The sequence below is a fragment of the Molothrus ater genome, chromosome 1 (assembly GCF_012460135.2).
Source record: "Molothrus ater isolate BHLD 08-10-18 breed brown headed cowbird chromosome 1, BPBGC_Mater_1.1, whole genome shotgun sequence".
NCBI lineage: Eukaryota > Metazoa > Chordata > Aves > Passeriformes > Icteridae > Molothrus > Molothrus ater.
This window is the reverse complement of record NC_050478.2, coordinates 129,859,373-129,879,667: the sequence shown is the minus strand read 5'-3', so window position 1 is coordinate 129,879,667 and position 20,295 is coordinate 129,859,373. Positions and strand designations below refer to the sequence as shown.

The window sequence follows — 20,295 nt, the reverse complement described above, 5'->3', positions numbered from 1 at the left end:
TGGCTGTATGTAAAGTATCTATGCAACCATGAAAGGCTGCAGCCTTTTGTCAAAAATGAAACACATCCTTTTATAATTATGTAATTCCAAGGCTTCATGCTATAGGAAGTATGCCAAGCATTACAATATTTAACTAAACTGAAATGTTTTATCACCAGTGGAGATTGTGAAGGTTTAAAAAGAGAAGTATGTGAGTGTGAATGGCTCCACATTGTAGTATAAAAGACAGCAGATGATGGAAGAGGCTCTTTGTGTGTTCCTAGTTAACATAGGGGAGTTCTTGGGGTGTATCCAATGTATCCATAATTGGAGGGTAGGAACATTGCTATGGTAGTGTAGCAGCCTTGAGTGTTTGTCCACAGGCGTTAAACACTCAAATAATTTAACACTGAGAAGTTCTGAAAACATAAGTAAAAGTCTAGTGGCACTGAGAGCAGAAATAATCACTATAGTGTGACTTTGAAATATGGACATAAACTTCATGTGGTATTTCTTATTGCTGCTGTTGTGCACAGCACTATTGTACAGCTAGGAACAGAGAACCAAGAATGTTTTCTGGCTCATCAAGCCCAGCCTTCTCCCACTGGGGCAATGCTTGTTATTTTCTCCATTTAATTAACAAATCAAGCTTTTCAAAGTAGCTCTCATGAGCACCAAGGCTCTCCTTGCACATCCCCATCTTTTTTCTGTACAGTTTCTAGTCTTACACTTTATTCATAGGGCAACTCAATTTTGGCACAAAATTTCTATAAAGCTTTCTTCTATTAAATGTTTCTCTCCTGAGGTGTCTGGATGGCACAATTATGTTCCTGTTGTTTAATTTCATTTAGTCTTCAACTCTCCACAGCAAGAGTTAATACAGTTTTAAAATGAAGAATTGGAGACGTGATGTACTTCAGATGAGTCCCCACTGATGTCCTATACAAATCAAATAATATTTGCCCCTCACTTTTGGAAATATGTCACTTGATGTCTCCCAAGATGGTATTTGCTTTTTCCAGGCTTCATCATATTGCCTCACACTTTTCCAGCTGACATTTACAGATCTTCACCTTTTCCAATTGAATATGCAGCTTATAAACAAATGTGTTGTTATCTTTACACATATGACATGTGGGTTTTGATGTTAAATCAATCCCTTTTTCTCACATTCTAGTCTTCAAAATTAAATCAGCTCTCCTGATTGACACTGCAGTGGTACTCTCTTTTATATGCATTACTGGCATTAGAGGTTTACTGACAGTTATCAGATTTTTTTTTTTGTCCTACATCTTGAACTAAAAAAAATGTAGAGACTGTGGTTGCTTTTTTCAGTCTTCACATATCATTGTGGTTTGACAGATGTAGTTAAAATCCACCTTTCAGGCTCTGTGGTTCCACATGTTAATTCCTCCAGAATTCTTTGGTGATTATTTATGTTCCTTTGCCCTTTCTAGCTTGAACCATTGAGCTCCCTGAATTTTCCTTCTTAACCTTCATTCCTGTTAATTAATCAGCTTACTGTCATCTCCATCTGCATTATAATCTTTACTGAATAACAAGGAAGAATGCTTACAAAACTTTTTCTAAATTTACTTGCATCTCTGCCATCTTACTTTTTTCTTGGTCATTTATATATGTATGTCTATACACAGGGATAAAACAGGTAATAACACATACATATGCAATTTTTTCTTACTATTTGCTTTATGTCAGCTTGACTTTTAGTAATCTTGAGCATGTACAGCTGCCATACCTGTGGATTTCTGCATCTTAATTCTAAAATCTTCGTAGCTGACTGAATTTGCATTTGTTTTAAATTCATATTCTCATTCACTTTCTTGCTATTATAAAAAAAAAAGAAAAAAAAAGACACCTAGAGTAAACCCTTTAAGATCTATATTTTAATTAACATTAGTTTTCTATTGCATATAGAAATGTCTATAATAACTTTCTCTCCTATTCAGTGGTACATCCTGAAATAATCCAAGTGGATTATTTACAGAATTAAATTTAGGGATGTAATTAAGCAGAAGCCACTATGTATTTATTTGGTTTTATTTGCCTTTATTTGTCTAAATAGTCCTTGAAAGAAAAGATCATGTGCTTACAAGTGCTTCATTATTTCACCCAGGGTTTTTAGCAATGTGTTGGCCCACCACAAAGTGTTGTGTTGTCCATTGTAATTTTTTCTGTGTGTCACTGATTATTTTAATAAACTTATATTTTGTTGTGTAATAAAACTAAAACAATGAGTTAAAAAAAAATAATCATGACTAGACTGTCTTTGATACTGTGATGTGTAGACATCTGATGGATTTTTTGGCTGCATAATACATATAATGTTTGGATTAATTGTCTTTGTTATTCATGGTTTCCATGGTTTCCTATGGAACAAGCATCTATTTTTGTACAGAGGGAGAGAAAGTTGGAAGTGTTAGTCTGCAGTGATGCTCTAAAAACATTTTCATTTAAGTCAAGACAGCACAAGATCTGAATAATGGTTACAGTAAAGATTTTCTATATGACCATTTACTTTTATTTAGTTTCATTAGTTTTACACTTTTAGCATATAGATTAAACTGCATTATATGTACAATCAAGCACAAAGTAATTATTCCTTCTCCCTTTTATCACAGGTTCCTTGCAGCTTGGAGTACTGGGATGAGCTTCAGAAGTCATTTGTTGCATTCCGGGAATTCAGTCTATCAGAAAGCAAAGTCTGTGAGCTGCAGTTGCCCAGTATCAGCCTTGTGAACGATCAGAAGGAGCTCATAGCCTCTGACCTGTGGAGGATTGTCCTCAACAGCAGCCAGAATGTGGCTGATGACCAAAGGTAATTTTAAAGGAGGAGGGAAAAAGACATCTAATGCTACGCTCCTGAGAAATCTGTTTCAAGAGATTTAGAAATTAAGATACTTTTTTTAATATGTGATAAGAGCAGTTAGTCCTGTGCAAGGTTCAGACTGTGGCTCATCTTCACACAAGGCCATGGAGGGTGCACAAAAAGAGCTTTCCTGTAGGTTCATAGGCAGCCTGGCAGCATCATAACCATCCATTTTTTGAATACAAGGCTTACTGAAAAGTGCAGACAAAAGAAGGCTTAGGTGTAAGCCTTACATCCATCCTGTAATGTAGTCGTAAACAGTCTTCTCCCATGCAATACTTTGACATCACCTTGAGTCTCTCCTCAGTGCAAGTTAACAACTATTTTAAAGGTATTGAACAAAATGTTGTTATTTCAATAGTATTGCATTATTATTCACACAGATTGCTTATTATGCTAAAAGAAAAAAACACTACTCAGTGCTTTTTAAACACTGGGGATCCATTTTTCGTTATATTTGCAGCTAGAAACACTGTGCAATGACAGATATTCACTCTGTTTGCATTCATTCCATTTTGGTTAATATGTAGAGTATAAGAAATAAGTTCTGTCCAGAAACAGCAGTGGAATTGCTTTCAAAGACCTGCTTAACATTTTAAACTTAGAGCAGAAAACCCAAAATTACTCTCTTGGACCATTGGTATTTGCTGATTCTTGCTGCTTGTTTATAAACCCAAACTTCAATGAGTACGTAGCATCCATGTATGTGTTGAATGAAGCTACAGAATTCAGAGAAATCAGAGAATATGAGCATGGCTAACAGAATCAATGAAGAAAATTAAACATCTGGTTTCCATTAATAGTATCAGGTTGGAAATGATTTCTTGATGTTAATTGTGAAAGAATGCATTTTCATCATTGAGAAGTTAAGTGTTTTAGACAAGGTTAATTCCACTGAATGTGGGACCCTGGCAGAATTGCCTTCCTGGTCAGCTTAACACCACAGAAATGTGAACTCGGTGGGAACTGGAAATGATGTAGTGAAATTTAGTAGATTTTTTTTTTTCATCAAGGCATTTAGCACTGTAGTCATATTTACTGTTTTCTGCTGGAATAGGGTTTGTCACTAGATGCAGTGTTTCATTCAGGGAGCTCTGATAAGCTAATGAGCTGTAATTGTTCAGAAACAACAGGAATTAAGCAAGAGCATTTGCAGTTCACTGCACAAGGATAGCAGGAGATGAATGAAGGCAGCAAAAAACATTTACCTCACTACTGAAGCATTTGAAGGTAAATAAACAGAAGAGAAAGAGGGAAGTCAAAGGAAAGTTCCTTGAACTGACACCTACCTGTCCAGAGGCTGCAGAGTCACTAGTCCTGATACTTTTGTTAGTCTGGGGAATTCATAATAGCTTTAAGAACTGTAGCTTATACCTACATGAACTAACAGTAGACTGGAAATTTAAAGATTTGTATAGGTCAGGGTGAGCTCCAGAAGCCAAAAACCTGTGGGATATACAAGGAAACCTTCTGATTTCAATCAGGAGAGAGAAAAAGTTATATTCCCTGCCTCAGCAGTGTTTTTTATTTGGAGACATGGGTTTGCTCTCATGACACCATACCTGGAGTACTGTGTCCACTTTTTGGGGCCCCAAACTTAAGAAGGATGTGGACCTGCTGGAGTGATTCCAGAGAAGAGCCACAAAGAGGATCAGAGGACTGGAGCATATCTCCTGTGAAAACAGACTGAGAGACTTGGAATTTTTCAGTCTGAGGAAAAGGTGGCTCTGAGGAGACCTTAGAGCAGCATTTCAGAACTGAAGGAAAGCTGGAGACAGATTTTTACAAGGACAGGTAGTGATAAGGGGGGGTGGATTTAATCTGAGAGAGGACAGGTTTAGATGATATATTAGGAAGAAATTCTTCACTGTGAGGGTGGTGAGGCACTGGAATAGGTTGTCCAGAGAAGCTGTGGATGCCTCATCCCTGGAAGTGTTCAAGGCCAGGCTGGGTGGGACTTTGACCATCCTGGTCTAGCATAAGTTGTAACTGCCCTTGGCAGGGGTATTGGAACTATGATCTTTATGGTTCCTTCCAATCCAACCCTGTCTGTGATAAAAATTCAAACTGATCTCTAACTTCAGACAAAGCTGCACTGCAGGCTTTCTTAAGGATAGCTGCAGGAAGGACTGGTGTGGAAGAAGTAGTTCTGACCAGTCAGGAGTGATCCTTCTCAGAAAACCTTCAGAGGTCAAAACAAGAGCAGCTGTTCCTCAGATATGAGGCTTTGACCTACACTGTTTGAGGCACAGTGGCTTTTTCTTGGGAACAGAGCAAACATGCCAGTGATATAACACTGACCTGGAGGTTTTGAGACAGGCCCAAGAACTGAATGAATGTGGTTACAGCTACAGAACAAATTGAAGGTAGTGGTTAAGGCCTGAGGGATCACGTTCTGTTAAAGGGAAGCCTCATGTAGGAGGTGGTGAGAGAAACTGTGGACCTGCAGAAAAGACAAACCTTTCTAGATGTCTAGTGGCTCATAGGAAGTCCTTGTTGGAAGTAACTTTGCTGAAAATGTGGCTTCATCAAACATACTGCTGCTGGTATGGATAATTTCTTCTCAGCAAACACTCTGAAATATGTTCTAGATTCGACTTAACCAAAAAATCCCCGACTTTCTTGGTTTTGAGAGAGAGACGGTGCCCATGTTGTGGTAAATGTCAAAGTCTTGTTCCTAAAGCCAGCATTTAACATGGGATTTTGCAGACTTGTGGGAAGAGCCTCAAGGCTTAATGCCAGTGCTGAGTGTTAAACTAGGGAATTCTAATGCTGAGGGATCTGTGAGAGCAAGAAACAAAGGCTGTATAAAAGTTGAACCTCAGTTTTCCTTTACACTCACAATAATTTGATGTTAATTACACACTGCAACTGTATGATTGGTTAACAATTATAATACACTATTAATTGTAAAGTATAAAAATGCTTAGTCTTGGTCAAGTTTATCTTCTTAGTTTGATGTTGTATTTTGGATCAGACTCTAACCACTGCCATATGCATGCAGCTGCTGCTCAATGATAATATTTTTTCTTAAAATTCTGCAGCTTTTTTTTTTTTGTGGTAACCTCTGTGATATGCTAATTATTATTAGCAGAGAGCTGATCCATTGTGGTTTAGTACTTTATTACTGATTCCTAACATTGGTTATAAGGTATGAAATTTAGGTGTCTCATGTGACAGGAAAACAACAAGGTTTGTGAGAAGATGTAGATTCAGCTGATATGATGAGCAGTAGCTGGCAGGATGAAATAGAGCAACCAGTAATGAATATGGGAATATGCAAAGATGTCAGGATTCAAATCCTGTGGTATGCAAGTTCTTCTGAGATTGATCAGGAGCTAACTGGAAGTATAAAAATCAGAAGCTGTCTGGTGAAGGGCATAATATATACATGTATGTTGTTTATTTTTGAGAATTTTGTATCCCATTCATTATTTCTATGTATGTTTAAAGTTTGCACTAACATTTATGGAAGTTTATTCAATGAATGAGCAAATTTGAAATACTAAGTGAAATAATTTAGCGTTTCTTTGGGGATGTAGTACAGTGTTTATGAAAGAAATCATATATGGCATAAATGACTGTTTATGGAAGACCTTAAAACAGGGGATTACAAAAAATTATCACAGAATAAATTATTTTTATGGGTTACATTTGCCTGTTGTGGGACTAACAAATAATAATTGAAATTACTTTTTAATCTCTATTTGGTTGATGAGACACTAAAGCCCCTTCCTGGTTTGGTTGGGAATGATTATAATTTTTTTGTTTAAATGGGTTACATTACAAGATGTTTTATATATTTGTGCATCTCCTGTGTAATTTAAACAGTATCTTTATAATTACTGACATATTAATGTAAAATAGTAATTGAAAATGCCTTAAGATACAAACCATGAAACAAGTACAAAAATTTTTAAATAAGCCTTAAATTGCTACTTTTTAGAAATTCAAGTGAGGAATCATGATCATGTTTCTTGCTAATTGTTTCAGCTTTTATTCAAAGTAAATGATGTACTGGATTTTGACCTCTAACAATTTGGGTTCAGACCAGTATTTGAGTCATAAATTAAATGAGTTAAGTGGTCTCTTTCTTCTTCCCAGTGGATATTTTTCCATGTTGTAGTTTCATCACAAATGGCAGTTTTGGTTTAAATATTTCTCTCTTAAAATAACAAGAATAATGCAGATCACTGCTAAGTCATTGTTCTCAGTTGCCATATGTTTAACTTGAGCTGCTTTGCATGACGTGAAATATCATAATTTATATGACTTCAAGTGTAGGTATTTTCCATTTTAAGTATTCTGATATTTCCCAGCACTTGAAAAAATAAAGAAAAAAGAAAAATAAAAAAATCTGGTAATAAAGTCAGATCACTTTTATTTTTAATTTCCTCTGATTTTGCCACATTCCTCCTTAAGCATGATGTGCCAAACACAAAGCAGTAGAATCTGGTTCTTCCTCTTCTTTCAGAACTGAAAAATTGTGGACAGTCCACACTTCATTTTGTAGCTCCAAGGAAGCCAAGAAATGTGGGGGTGTTTTTGTATTGTATTCACTTGATGAACAAATTTTGATTTCCCAATCACATCTTCTCCTGATATTAATGCTCCTACTGTCATTCATCAAGACTTAATAGAAACTTTCCTGCATTTTCAGTTAGCACAACTTTATTTGCTGTTTGTGCACAGCATGTGATAAAGGGCTGCGGTTTTTCATTTTTGTGCTCTCTGCAAAGTTAAAGAAAAAAGTGGCAACGCTGCAGGTCTGATGGAAGTCCACCTAGGCAAAAAATTTAAATGGGATTCAATTTAAAATCAGGGTCATGGTAGTGACTACAGTTCCTCTGTAAATACTTTATTTATATCATGACTTTTTATTACAGATGGGTTTTTTTAAAGAAAATACTATAATAATTTGATTGCTGCTTTTAGTATATTTTGTACTGTAGCTGGTTTATACTGTTACTGTATTCTTATTTTCATAATGACATGGGGACTATAATTCTGAATATGGTTTCAGGTTGAGTAAAAATCAAATGGAGCCCCTCACAAATAAAACAATTACACTTCAGAAAAAGTCTGGGCAGATGGGAAAACAACGGTGAAAGATCCTTGTTGCATTTCTTTTCAGATGGCTCCTAGAAGGCTATTTCCTCTCTGTAGGGACTTTACCTTCTTTACCATCATGGTTTAAGATGCCCTGTTCTGCTCCTCTAAGCCCTCCACTACCAGCACTTGTCCCTCCCTGGTAGGGGAGAGGATGCAAGGCCAGTTCTGTCCCATGGACAACACTGTCCCACCCTCATTTGCTGTTTCTCTCTTGTTAAGTTTTTAAGCATCTGCTTGAACTCTGAATTTTGCAGGGTTTCAGTGTTGGGCCTTTTTGCTTTCTAAGGTGACTCCATCAGGAAACAAAAAGCAGCTTTGAATCTTTTTGTTCCCAACATTTTAAGCTGCTGAGTATTACCTCAGTGGTCTATTGCTTGTGGAGCAGAAAAAGTGGAGAAAAATTTGGCTAAAAGCTTTACATTATTTCCCTGGTGTGAAGCTCCTGCCACATTTCCTTCTGCATTAAACATGTCCTGTTGCTCTGTCATCATGGTGTTTATGAGTGAGAAATTACAAAAGTTCCACCACCATAGTAAAATGCTCAATGCATAAAAAGAAGATATATAAAATTTTACTAAATAAGAAATTAGATTTTGTTTGGTTTTTATTACATGAAAATATGCATCTCCAAAATACCTCAAAAGAAATAAAAATGCTTAGTCACTGTTAGGTGAGTCAAGAAATAGGTTTCTGAGGACAATAAATATATATTTTTGGAATAAACCCCAAATGTGAGAAATAAATGTCCTTCTTCTTTACTGCAATCAGTGTTACTGCTGTTCATGAAATTAAGTCTTAATTCAGAATACCAAGGTGCAATTTTTTTTTTTAAGTTCTTCATAGTTTGGTTAATATTTGTTTGCACTCCTCTACCCCAACAGAAAACTGTTTTCATTTCATATGCTCCTGAATTTCTGTTTCTAATCAAAATGCAACAAGCAAAAAAAATCTTAAAATTTTATTAGTTACTTTAAAGAACTAACCAATTTACAGATTGAAAAGTACTTAGTTGTTTAAATCAGCATATGAATTTTTGTCCTTTTGGATTTGGTTTCTTCCTTTGTTCCAGCAATCTAAATCCATGGCAGAGCAAAGTGAAGCATCCTATTTCTCTGTTATCCAGTCCCACAGATATTTTATCATGTGAACACAAAGAATAATTTTATTTTCAAAGGTGCCATTTCTCGAAAGGTGTACAACACTGGTTTTGGAACGTAAACAAGAAATTTAAAGAGGTAAAGAAGCACAGGAAAGCAGCTAAAATTCTGATTAAGTCATTTATCTTTCATACTTTCCTGACCTAATCCATTCTTAGTATCCTTTAATAATTAGCTAATCTTAGTTGGGTTTTACTGCTGCATTAGTATTTTATGTCCACAAACCTTAACTTGGATTTAAGCTCTGTAAATAAATACTATACTAGATAGTTACTGCAACACTAAATCATACTGATCATTTTACCTATCCATGGAATTCCATGCATTTGCAGCTGAACATTTCGAGTACCTGCTATATTTGTGCATAATTTTGAAGTGAAACACATTGCAGGGTGAAAAATCTGGTCCTAAAAGATTAAGGTATGTTGTTTGGAAGGTCATTGTTCAAATCTAAACTTATGTTTCAATTTAAAATATCTTTTAAATGTTAATGGAAGTGGATTTATGGTGCTTTATAAAGACTAATGACTTTCTGACAAAAATATTAAGTTCACCTTAGTCCATCTTTCATTAAATCTTATTTTAAAAATAAAGACATTCTTTGACTGAGGATGTGGTTGTAATTCTCTTGAATCAAGTCTAAACTTTTAAGCTAAAACTCTTGAGAGCCAAACTTCAGATGGAGTGAGAATGAGGAGCATTAAGGATAGTTTTTGCTAAATTAGAAAGTCTATTTGTACTTCTGTGGTGTCTTAGCAGGTTATAGAATTGTGATGTAGTGTTAGTTCCTCTCAAGAGACTGAAAGACAATGCTTGGAAATTCATGGTGTTAGGAGCACAGCTATGAAAAAAGATCAGGAGGGTGGCACTTTAAATGTATAGTTAATATGCTAGTAAAGGGCTCCAGACTGAGTTTATAGTACTTAGAAATAATTCCTGAATCATGATTTTAGAGTGAGAAGGGCAAAGGAAATAAAGCTTACGAAGACTAGGGGTTCACACATAGAAGTAGTTTGATGGTTGCAAATTGGATTCCTTAAAATCAAGTGGAAAAAACCAAATTCTCTTGACCTTTCGTCTCATTCTTATAGCATTAATAAGAATAATTACTCTTGTTTAGCCATTTCAACAATTTAAGATACCTGGCATATTTTGGGGGTTTTTTCTGCAAATAAGCTTTGGGTTTGTGATTCAAATATTTGTAAAGTGAAAGTGTAGTTTGATAAAAGTATGGATGGATTATAATCTTGTCTGTTACAGTCTGCTTTGGAAAAAGTACAGACACTGGCATTAGCAGTTAAAATAAAACCATGATGTTGTCTGTGTCAGAAAATGAGTGTGGAACATCCTGAAGTCCTGCTGTAAAGCTGCAACATTCTGGAAGTGTTGAAGCACTACTTTGTTACCTTCCTTCTGCAGCTCAGAAAGTGAATCTGGCTCCCAAAGCGTGTGCGATCAGCTTGTGACCCCCACGGCGTTAGCGGCTTGCACCAGGGTTGACTCCTGTTTTACTCCTTGGTTTGTGCCATCACTGAGTGTGTTGGTCCAATTTACCTGTTTGGAAGTGCACCTATGCCATCATCTTGATCAACTCGGCACAGGTATGTACTGCTTCATGGAGAATAATAAAAACATAGTTCACAGATGCTGCTTAAGCACTCTCCTGTCCTGCTCTGTGTAGTCCCCATCTCCTCATTCAAACAGGCATTCTTGAAACAAGCCATCACAAACAGCCACCAGTGGCACAGGCTTCAGGGTGAAACCGATGGCTTGTGTGCACTGAGCCTGTCCACAGGGCTGGCAGTGAGGCTGGAAGCGCAGCCCCTCCCTGCCCCCGGAACGGGTAACTGTAGAAGCTGTCTGTTTTCCATAGTCTGATTAGGGACAGCAGGTGCCACTTCACTTTTGAGCCATCTTAGTGAATGAATTTGATCTTTTACATTTTCCAGTGTATTAACAGTACTGTTAAAATACTTGAAGATTTTGCAACCCGCTTAGTAAAAATTCCTTGGAAGAGCTCTGAGAACTGCAGATTTAAGTTATTTCGGTTATGATCTTTTGGAGCTACATCTGGTTTTGTTCAGTGCTCTCTGTCATTGCATTAATGGCAAATACATTCCAAGAGATCTTTAGATTATTGTCTGATTTTCAAATGCCAGGAATGCTTTCTATGAAAGATGGGCAAACTTCTTGGATCATTTTGACAGGGACAGCTTTCTTTGTGTGTAGGTTTTGTATTTCTGCAAGTATTATAATATATTCATTATCAAATCATACCAAGACTAACATTCAATGACTAGCAAATAGTTTCTTAGTCAGCTACCTCTATCAGTACGTAATCTTCCTCACTATTACAGTCCAATTTCAGATGCTCAGTCTTTAAAATTACATATTCTGGAAGAGGCAAAAATCAGATTAAAATCAAACGCAGCTGTTTTATTTCTCAACCTTGACTGAGTTTATGCTGTTGTTATTGTTGTTACAGCATCTAAAGGCCTTAAGTTTTGGGGCTCCTTTGTGCTATGTTATACACAAAGGGAGCACAAAAGTTGTTGTATCAATTACAGTTTGTAGAATAACAGGGCTTGATCCTGGATAGGGATGAGTGTTTTGGTTCCAAATCTGTAGAGCACTAGAGCATACGATAATTTTAAGCATGTGAGTAGTTCTAGCAACATAAATAATAGCATCAGTGGAAATATTCACATGCTTAATGTTACACAAGGGGTGAACGTGCCTTGCAGTGTCTGCTGCCTCAGTGCTCAGCACTTTGCACGACTGAAACTTCAACAAACATGATAAGATCTTTTTGTGATACATTTCTCATGCTTTAGTCTCAGGATACTGTTATGTTTCATTTCTAGTATTATGGGGTAGTATGTCGCATTTCAGTGGGTTTGTGGTCTTGAGCTGTCCATAATTGCAGCAAAGACAACTTCCAGTGTGGAGCCTGTTGGCCTGTACAGTCAGATGTCAGCAAATACTGTATTGCCAATTTTTATTGTGTTTGTAATGTGCTATGTGTGGAATATAATATACACCTACTGTAGCGCAAATTCTCACAGAAATATGGTCCCTGTTCCAAATAGATGGCAATCTGGAGTCTTCAGCAGTGTGCAGATAAAGAAGTTTCACTGGCTGGTTTGTTTACCATGAAAAGATTTTGCTCTGCAGATACTTTTTGTTTGCAGCTGCTATTAATTATGATACTGTTTTACATCTAACAAACAGCGTGAACAGGATTCATTTCAGATTTCAGAAATGTCAACTCTTTGATAGATTTACTTGTTTTCATCTTATGTACAAGCAGTAAAAACACAATTTACAAAAACATAAAGAATGCAGCAATGGTTTCAGTCTTGTTTGTTCTTTTACTTTTCAGCACCACCAAAGTTCCTTCAGCCATTTTTATCTGATAAGAGCATGCCATCTGAACTAGAATACATGATAGTTTCCTTTGATGAGCCTCATGTATATCTTCGTCAGTGGAACGATAAGTCAGTGTTCCAGGAGATCCAGTTTTCGACTCAAGCTGACTGTAAACTTCTGGAGTGTCGAAATGTGACCATGCAAAGTGTTGTGAAGCCTTTCAAAATCTGGGGGCAGATTGCTGTTTCCAGCAGCACAGCAGGAAGGCTGTTCGACTGCACGATAATGGTTGACCCTATTTTCATCAGCTTTGGCCAATACGCACTTCATTCTCTAAATACAGCAATTCAAGCTTGGCAACAGGTATGCAAACACAATAATGAGAAAAAATATAGCTACTGTGATTACTTTAATAGCAAATTAGAATATCAACTGCTTTCATTAAAATATTTCAGGATGTAAAAACCCTAACTTATACTGAAATTGTTTTTTCCTAATACACATTAATTCTGCGATAGCAATGAAAATTAGGAAAAAAGTATGTAAAGGTAAATGTAGCCATAACGGCCTGAATTTCAGTGAAGCTACATGGATTCATATCAGAATAATGAAAACCCAGGTCTTGAAATGCAAAATATTCCATTAATTTATGAAAAGGTGAGTGCCTTTTCATGATACAGCAGCTCAGCTCAGTCTGAGCAACAGCACATATTGTTTCCAGCTACTACTTCCATCCTTATTGAAGTTCAACGCTAGTTTCACGTTACATTCTGTGCAAGCAGCATTAATGGCTGAAGCCAGCCCCAGTATAAGAAACTTGCTTCTGCAATGACCCCTCAAAGGCCTGTAATTCCCTTACTCCACTATAGCCTTGAAATCAAATCATTCTCTTCTTCTGCCTGAAGACCTATGTGGAGCCTGGGAATTAATTACCTATCATGGCACTACAATAACAAAGCCCCCAAAAAAGGATAAAACATCTGTTTTATATCAAAAAATTCTTTTTTAAGGGCATTCCATGGTTTTCTTGTTGCAAAAGGACATTCATAAAACAAGATCTAGTGTGATTTAAATCTTCACAGCTGGCTCAAATATCAATGTGAACAAAAATCTTTGTAGCTCCAATTTCTGGTTTTTGTCATATTTTGAACAATGCTTTTAATAAAAAACAAACAGAAAGTATAAGAGAGTCCTTGTAGGCTGCTTAAACCCAAAATATTTCTGACTTAGTACTAGTCCCTCATCCAAGACATGTGTGGCAACTACTGCAAAATGGCCTTCAGAAAGGTCAGTTTCCTCTTAGGATGGGGGGAAAAGAGATCTCTCAGACATAGCTATACATATAAATAAAATATGGTGCATAAATATTTAAATGTTTTAAACCACATCACAGTGTGAATGACTGACTGACTACTCTGTGCCTTGAAGGAATATTTTGAGTTGAAAAAACTGGAGTTGTATATTTGATTAAGTAGAGCCATATGTCGCATGGTATATTGCTGACAGGTACATTCTATGAATAGTTGGTACTGATTTATACATGGATTTGGCAATGTTAACATGAGCCACAGGAGGATATAATTCTGTAATTGTTGCTGTAATTTTCTCGTTTCCTCTCATGTCAGGGGTACTTGCCACCATGTTCTGATGTGGTGGGTATCTGGCCCAGAGTATTTGAGATTAAAAACTTGCATCGCTTTGAAATTAGGGAACAGTTAACACACAAGTGGGTTCAAAATAGCTTATTAAATTAATTTTTGCCAAGATGTTTTTTATGTGACTTTACCTCCAGTTTGAGGGGGTTGGCATGCCCTGAAAGGGGAGGGAATACATTTCCCAGTAATAAGCATTGTTTGATGTCTGCTGTTCACACAAAATGCAGTATAAATGCTACAACTAAGCATGAATTTAATAACCCGGAAGGGTTATTTGAATTCTCCACATATTTTTTACTGGATTAAAATCTACAACAAGTGATGTTGGAGTCAGTAGACAGACAGATGAGGCATGAAACAATTTGGCCATGCACCTTTAGGTCAGGAGTTCAGAATTAACAGAAGCCTCTGTCAGTGTCTTTGTTTTCTAGATATGGACTGATTTTGTTGTTGTTGTTATTATTTGGTGGGCAGGTTTTTGGTTGGTGGTCAGTTTTGGTGGGCAGTATTTTTGGTTGGCAGGTTTCTTTTAAATTAAGTAATGGTGAGCATTTTGAAAGTACGTTAAGCCTAAAAAGTACCAGGCTTTATACTTCTAAGTCACATGCTGAAAATCTGAGAGGATTAGCACTTTTTAAAAACAGTTTCCCCTTCTGACATATTTCACTGTCTAATCTGAAATCCCTGTTTAACTACAAGCAGTAACTGGCTAATGCACATCTAAATACAAAGCTAGAGTAATGAGTTTAATAATTAAAGACCTGGGCAAGGAACTTCAATATTGTTATTAATTTAGTTTTATTATTTAATAATAACACAGAGACTCTCAAGTGAGATAGAAAATGCGTGTTTCCTTTGAACATACATTGGTAGAGCATGTGGTATTCTTTTCCCTTTATTTGGGCATTTAAGCCTTCATGAATTGTTTTACAGCCTTATTGTTTTGAGATATCTAGAGACAGAGGTCAGCTGAGAAAACAGCTCTCCAGGTATGGTACAAAGTGTTATTTCTGGGAAAAAGCTTTTCCTTTGTGGTCTCACATAAACCAGGCATTGCAGTTCTTTTCCCAAACTCCTCAGAAGTTAGAAAAGCTCCTGGTTTAAACCTGTTTTAGGCCACTAGAACTTCTTTTCCTCAAGGTCTGCATGATGCTTAACATTTCTGTTGGCAGTTGCATAAGTTTTCTTAATGAGCTGGGATCAGTCGAAATGCCATCTGTGATCATAGTGGTTTCCCCATCATTCTACAATAAGCACAAAGGACAAAGGGAAAAGGATACAGAAGGTCTCCACCTGATATTGCCAGGACATTGCTATGAGAGTGAAGTTTAAAGAATCCTGAGGAAAATGTTCTTTTCTCTTAGAGAGCCTTCAAGGGAGACAAATTGCAAAAGACTTTCTGTGAAAAAAACCATTACTAGGTGATAGTGTGTGTGTATGTGTCTGTGTGTGTGTCTGTGTGTACACGAGAGGGAGAGAAAAAGCTTGCACACACCTTCAGTAGCTTGTGAAGCACAAAGAAAATTACTTTGTGCATATGAAGAGGCCTAGGCTTTTATGGTGTGGGTTTTTTCCAGATCCAGAAATGCTTTGAAATAGCTGTGAGCTAAGACACAAGCAAAAAGTCCCGAGACTGGAAAAACCTGGTGACTAGTATTATGTGGGATGTTTTTCCCCTCTCTGAATAGAATTCACAAAATATTTGAAAGACCAATAAAGGAGAGACACTTTCCAGGCCTCTCTGAGAGAAAATAACAGCTGAAAAATGATCTAAAGAGGGGCAGGAAATTGTCCCGCAGGAACTGACCCTAATCTGTATCTGATTCAGGCTGTTAATCTTTTGCTGATTCTTTTGATATGCTGTTTTAATTCAGAGAGGGTTTTTTCCCTAATCCACACTTAGGTGTTTTCAGCTCCTGGAGTCATCATTCAGCTCTTCAGCATCATTGCCACACAAATGGCCTGGTTCTATTTGGTTGAATTGTGCCTGGTTTCTCTAGACATTCTTTTATCAATCAAGATGTCTTCACTCCATCCTTTTGCTGACTTTTTTTTTTCTCCTTTTCTGCTTACTCTAGAAGCTTCTACTGTCAGACTTGAGCAGCAATGTGGGATCCAGTTCCCTGTGATGGGTACAGGGTGCTGCTGCAGATCCCTAAGGACAAAGAAGCATGGGTGTCCAGTTCATAGTTGCCACACTGAGCTAAAGCATCCTCAAGCTTCCTTGATGTTCCATTAGTCATCTGTTGTTATCAAGACTGGAGGCATCAGTAGCTTTCTCTCAAGCCTGGCAGTACAGAGCAATGCCCTATTATGCAAATCTTGGTGTTTCCTTGGTTAAAACTTGGGAAGTATTATAAAATGGAACCTAAAATACCTCCTTCACTTAACTTTGAGAACTGTTGTTCTTAAAAGCATTGAATTCTAGTAGCAAATCTAGCTTTCAAGACTAATGATTAATGGCAGTCATTCATCAGCACCAAAACGTGTGCAAGTGTATTAATAATTCTTGATAGGATAACATTCCTCAAGCAGAAGTTAGAAGTTCTATGCATGCCAAAAACTCGCTGGATTCTCTTTTCCCTCTGGGAAATGCCAAAACCTACAGTCTGTGTTTACTTACTTGACACTAGGTTAGCTACTAAGGTAAAAAGAAGGAAGTTCATCATCTTATGGCATTGTTCTTTCAATCTCTGTGTATCAACAAGAAAATGTATTGGAGTGAAAAGAAAAAGCTTTTCTTAAATTCCCCTGGGGTTGTGTATAGGTTTGACTCTAACAACATGCTCAGCTCTGTGAATAGTAAATCCTCCCTTTTAAAAAGAAAATTTTGCAAAGCTGTAACAGGAAAATACATATATTTGCGGTAGACTTATGGGTATGTGGGTATGGCAGCTTGACAGTAAAAAGTCATAGATCCTCCACTAGAAAATGCCAAAATAAACTCTGCACTCACTGTAAATGTCAGCCTTTAGCACACTCAGATCTGCTACTGAATGTGATACAGGCATACTGCTCTGTGAAGAGTTTTGCTGCTTGGAAGAAGTGCAGTTTTGGTTATGCTCACCTGGCTCCTGTTTCACAAAAGATACCTGATCTTATGCAGAAGAAGTAAAGAGATTTGGGAAGAAGTTTTAATCTGAATATTCTCATGCTAAAATATTCCTAGAGTGAATAGTATTTGCACAAACACTCCCAGGCAATCATTCTGACATTCAGTTACAAAAGGAATTACAACCTGCCTTGATTAAGGACAAAGAGGCAACAGACACAAACTGAAACACAGGAAGTTCCATCTGAGCATCATGAAAAACATCTTAACTGTGAGGATGACCAGCTACTGGAGCAGATTGCCCAGAGAGGTCATGAAGTCTCCTTCTTTGGAGATATTTAAAAGCTGCCTGTATGGAATCCTGTGCAGCTTGCTCCAGGTAAACCCGCTTTAACAGGAGCATTGGACTTGGTGGCCAGAGAGGTCCCTTCTAGCCCCAGACATCCTGTAAATTCACCTTAGGTTCTTCTGGAGAAACCAGCAGTGAACATGCATTCAAGGATGCTAAACTGGACATGCCTTGCACACTTCACTTCTCAGAAAAACTTCCATGTGAATCACCCAGTAATGTGCTACAAGCAATGCACCAAACTGGTTTTCAAGGATAACTAAGGCTGCATAGGGATCTATGAGGAAATATTTCTCTCCCTCTTGTTTGATCTCTGAATTTCTGCAGGCTTCCAGGCACATTTTTATCAAAGAGCTAAGGGATCCATATGATTAGAGGCAGGGAAGGTGGTAGCTTTGTAATGTCCATTTAAAAGGTCCACTGAGAGAGCAAGGAGGGGAAGCAGAATCAGCTCTCAAAATCCATGGAGGTTCCATAAGTTAGAGAAATCCTTTCTTCCCCTTCCTCATGGGAAGAAAGGATGAGAAACAAGTAGCTTAGCTGTGTTGTGAAGAGGGAAACCAACCAACAGAAATATGTTGTCATAACAGTGTGCTAGGAAAGATGGGTCAATAAGAGGTAACAAAAACCACAAGATGAATATTTTGTGTTAGAACCATTAAATTGCACAAAGACTATCCAAATGTTGGTTTCTTTGAGTAATTGTTGCAGTTGCTAGATAGTTGCTTGTAAGTGGAAGGTGCCAGCCCAGTTGTGACTGGGGCAGAAATATATGAGAGATGATCTCCAAATCAAATTGTCAGTCACACTTTGACCTCTCCCATACAGGGGATTCTAGCTCATCCCTTCAGGGGTAGAAGACCTGTAGCTGTGGCAATTTTTATGACTGTCATATAGTCTCATTGTGCCAACAGAGTGACAAGCAGCCAGATGAAAAGCAGCAAGAGAGGGATGGAAAGATGCTGGAGAAAAAATATTGTAAAATCTAAAATACTTTTTTTTTTCCTAGTAAATGGCATGATACATTTTTAAACCAGTCTCATGGGGCTGTGAAAATACTCTACTCATGTCTCCTTTAGTTGTCTTTTCAAGTGGTATCAGAAAAGAGGGAATATTCTGCTGATCCACAGCAATATTTCAAATTAGAAGCTGAAGCTGGGGAAGAGGAACTGTAAACCTATTGGCCTGAGAGCTCAGCTGTCAAGCACTGAGAAACCTCTTCATTCCTCCCTGCTCAGCCTGTTGTACCTGTCTGCCCTATGTAACCTAATTTCCCACTGAATTTAATGTTGTTGAAGTTGTTTACCCAAATTAGAAAATCTAGTTTTATTGTTGTTTTAAATTTTTAAGATTTGCATTACAGAAATATAAAGTAAAATTGAAGTCTTAGGATATATTTTGCCAACCCAGAAACTAGATTTTGCAGAGATTATTATGAGGCCAAAGCTGAGGGAGAGATCTTGCATTTCTGTGTTGTTAACAGTCGCCACTGGGCAGGCAGCTGCCAAATGTCCTGCAACTGACATTGATTCTTCCTGGCTTTCCTATCCCTTTCCTTTCAGAACCAATGCCCTGAGGCAGAGGAGTTTGTCTTCAGCCATTTTGTGATCTGTAATGACACCCAAGAGACGCTGAGGTTTGGCCAGGTGGACACTGATGAGAATATTTTGCTGGCTACTCTCCACAGTCACCAGTACAGCTGGCGCTCGCACAAGTCCCCACAGGTATGTCAGAAACAGCCCTTCCAGGGCAGCCTTTGCTAAAGCTGATGGTGGCTTTATGCACTGATTCGTTGGTTTTCTCTGTGGTCTCAACCATCTCTAAAGCTCCAGTTCCTTCAGGAGTCACACACTGGGGCTGCAACACAGAGAAAAGGTAAACAAAGTGTGAGGAAAGCCAGAAGTCTTTAAAAGTTGCTCAAGGGTAGAACTGGATGTGCACTTTTTGTAAAACAAAGCAGTTGTGTGAAGCTTCTGAAAAAAGGAAAGACAACTTGCCAGGTTTCTATAACTAAGTGATCCTTGTTTCCTGAGATGTACATTAGAGATTTGGGGAATTTTTTTAACCAGTTGTTTTTACCAGAAGCATCTGTTCACTGAAATTGTTTGCAGAAGAGGGTCAAACTGGACAAAGCTCTCAACTTAATGCTTCCCTTAGAAAAGATTTGAAATTGTCAGAAACACCCCACTTATATAGATTAAATGATGCAGTTTCTGGGTTATGGGATTTTTTGTTTTAAGGATAAACACTGAAACTGAAATAAAATACTTTTAAACTATCAACAGGAAGTATTTCAGTGAAACTGTAGAATCATTTAAGTTGGAAAGCCCTTTAAAATCACTGAGTCCAACCCAATGCTACCACTAAACCATGTCTACCACTAAACCATGTCCCTAAGTGCCACATCCATTAAAGACTTTCAGGGATGGTGACTCAGACATTCCCTGGGCAGCATGTTCCAATGCTTGACAACCCTTACCATGAAGCACCTTTTCCTAATATCCAATCTAAACCTTCCTGGCATAACTTGAGGCCCATTTTCTCTTGTCCTGTTACTTGGTACTTGGGAGAGGAGACCAACACTTGGGAGGTAGTAAAAAATAGACTTCTCATCTTTGTTCATGACAGGACAAGAACTTAAATCTAATTTAAAAAGTGTTTGTGAAACAGCAAACCCATTTCTTCTCTTTTCTGAGTATATACCCAGCTCCTGCTGAGTATGAAACTACAGAGCT

The 20,295-nt window shown here is 37.5% G+C and overlaps 1 protein-coding gene across 1 annotated transcript in view; it reads left to right on the top strand.

The window, feature by feature from the left end:
* Window positions 1-20,295, top strand: part of VPS13B (vacuolar protein sorting 13 homolog B) — a 433,772-nt gene that overhangs the window by 367,754 nt on the left and 45,723 nt on the right. Inside the window, exons 40-43 of the mRNA XM_036379056.2 lie at window positions 2,619-2,815; window positions 10,555-10,736; window positions 12,518-12,867; window positions 19,123-19,284. Of these exons, the coding sequence (XP_036234949.1) occupies window positions 2,619-2,815; window positions 10,555-10,736; window positions 12,518-12,867; window positions 19,123-19,284 (891 nt within the window). The remainder of the gene's footprint in view (window positions 1-2,618; window positions 2,816-10,554; window positions 10,737-12,517; window positions 12,868-19,122; window positions 19,285-20,295) is intronic.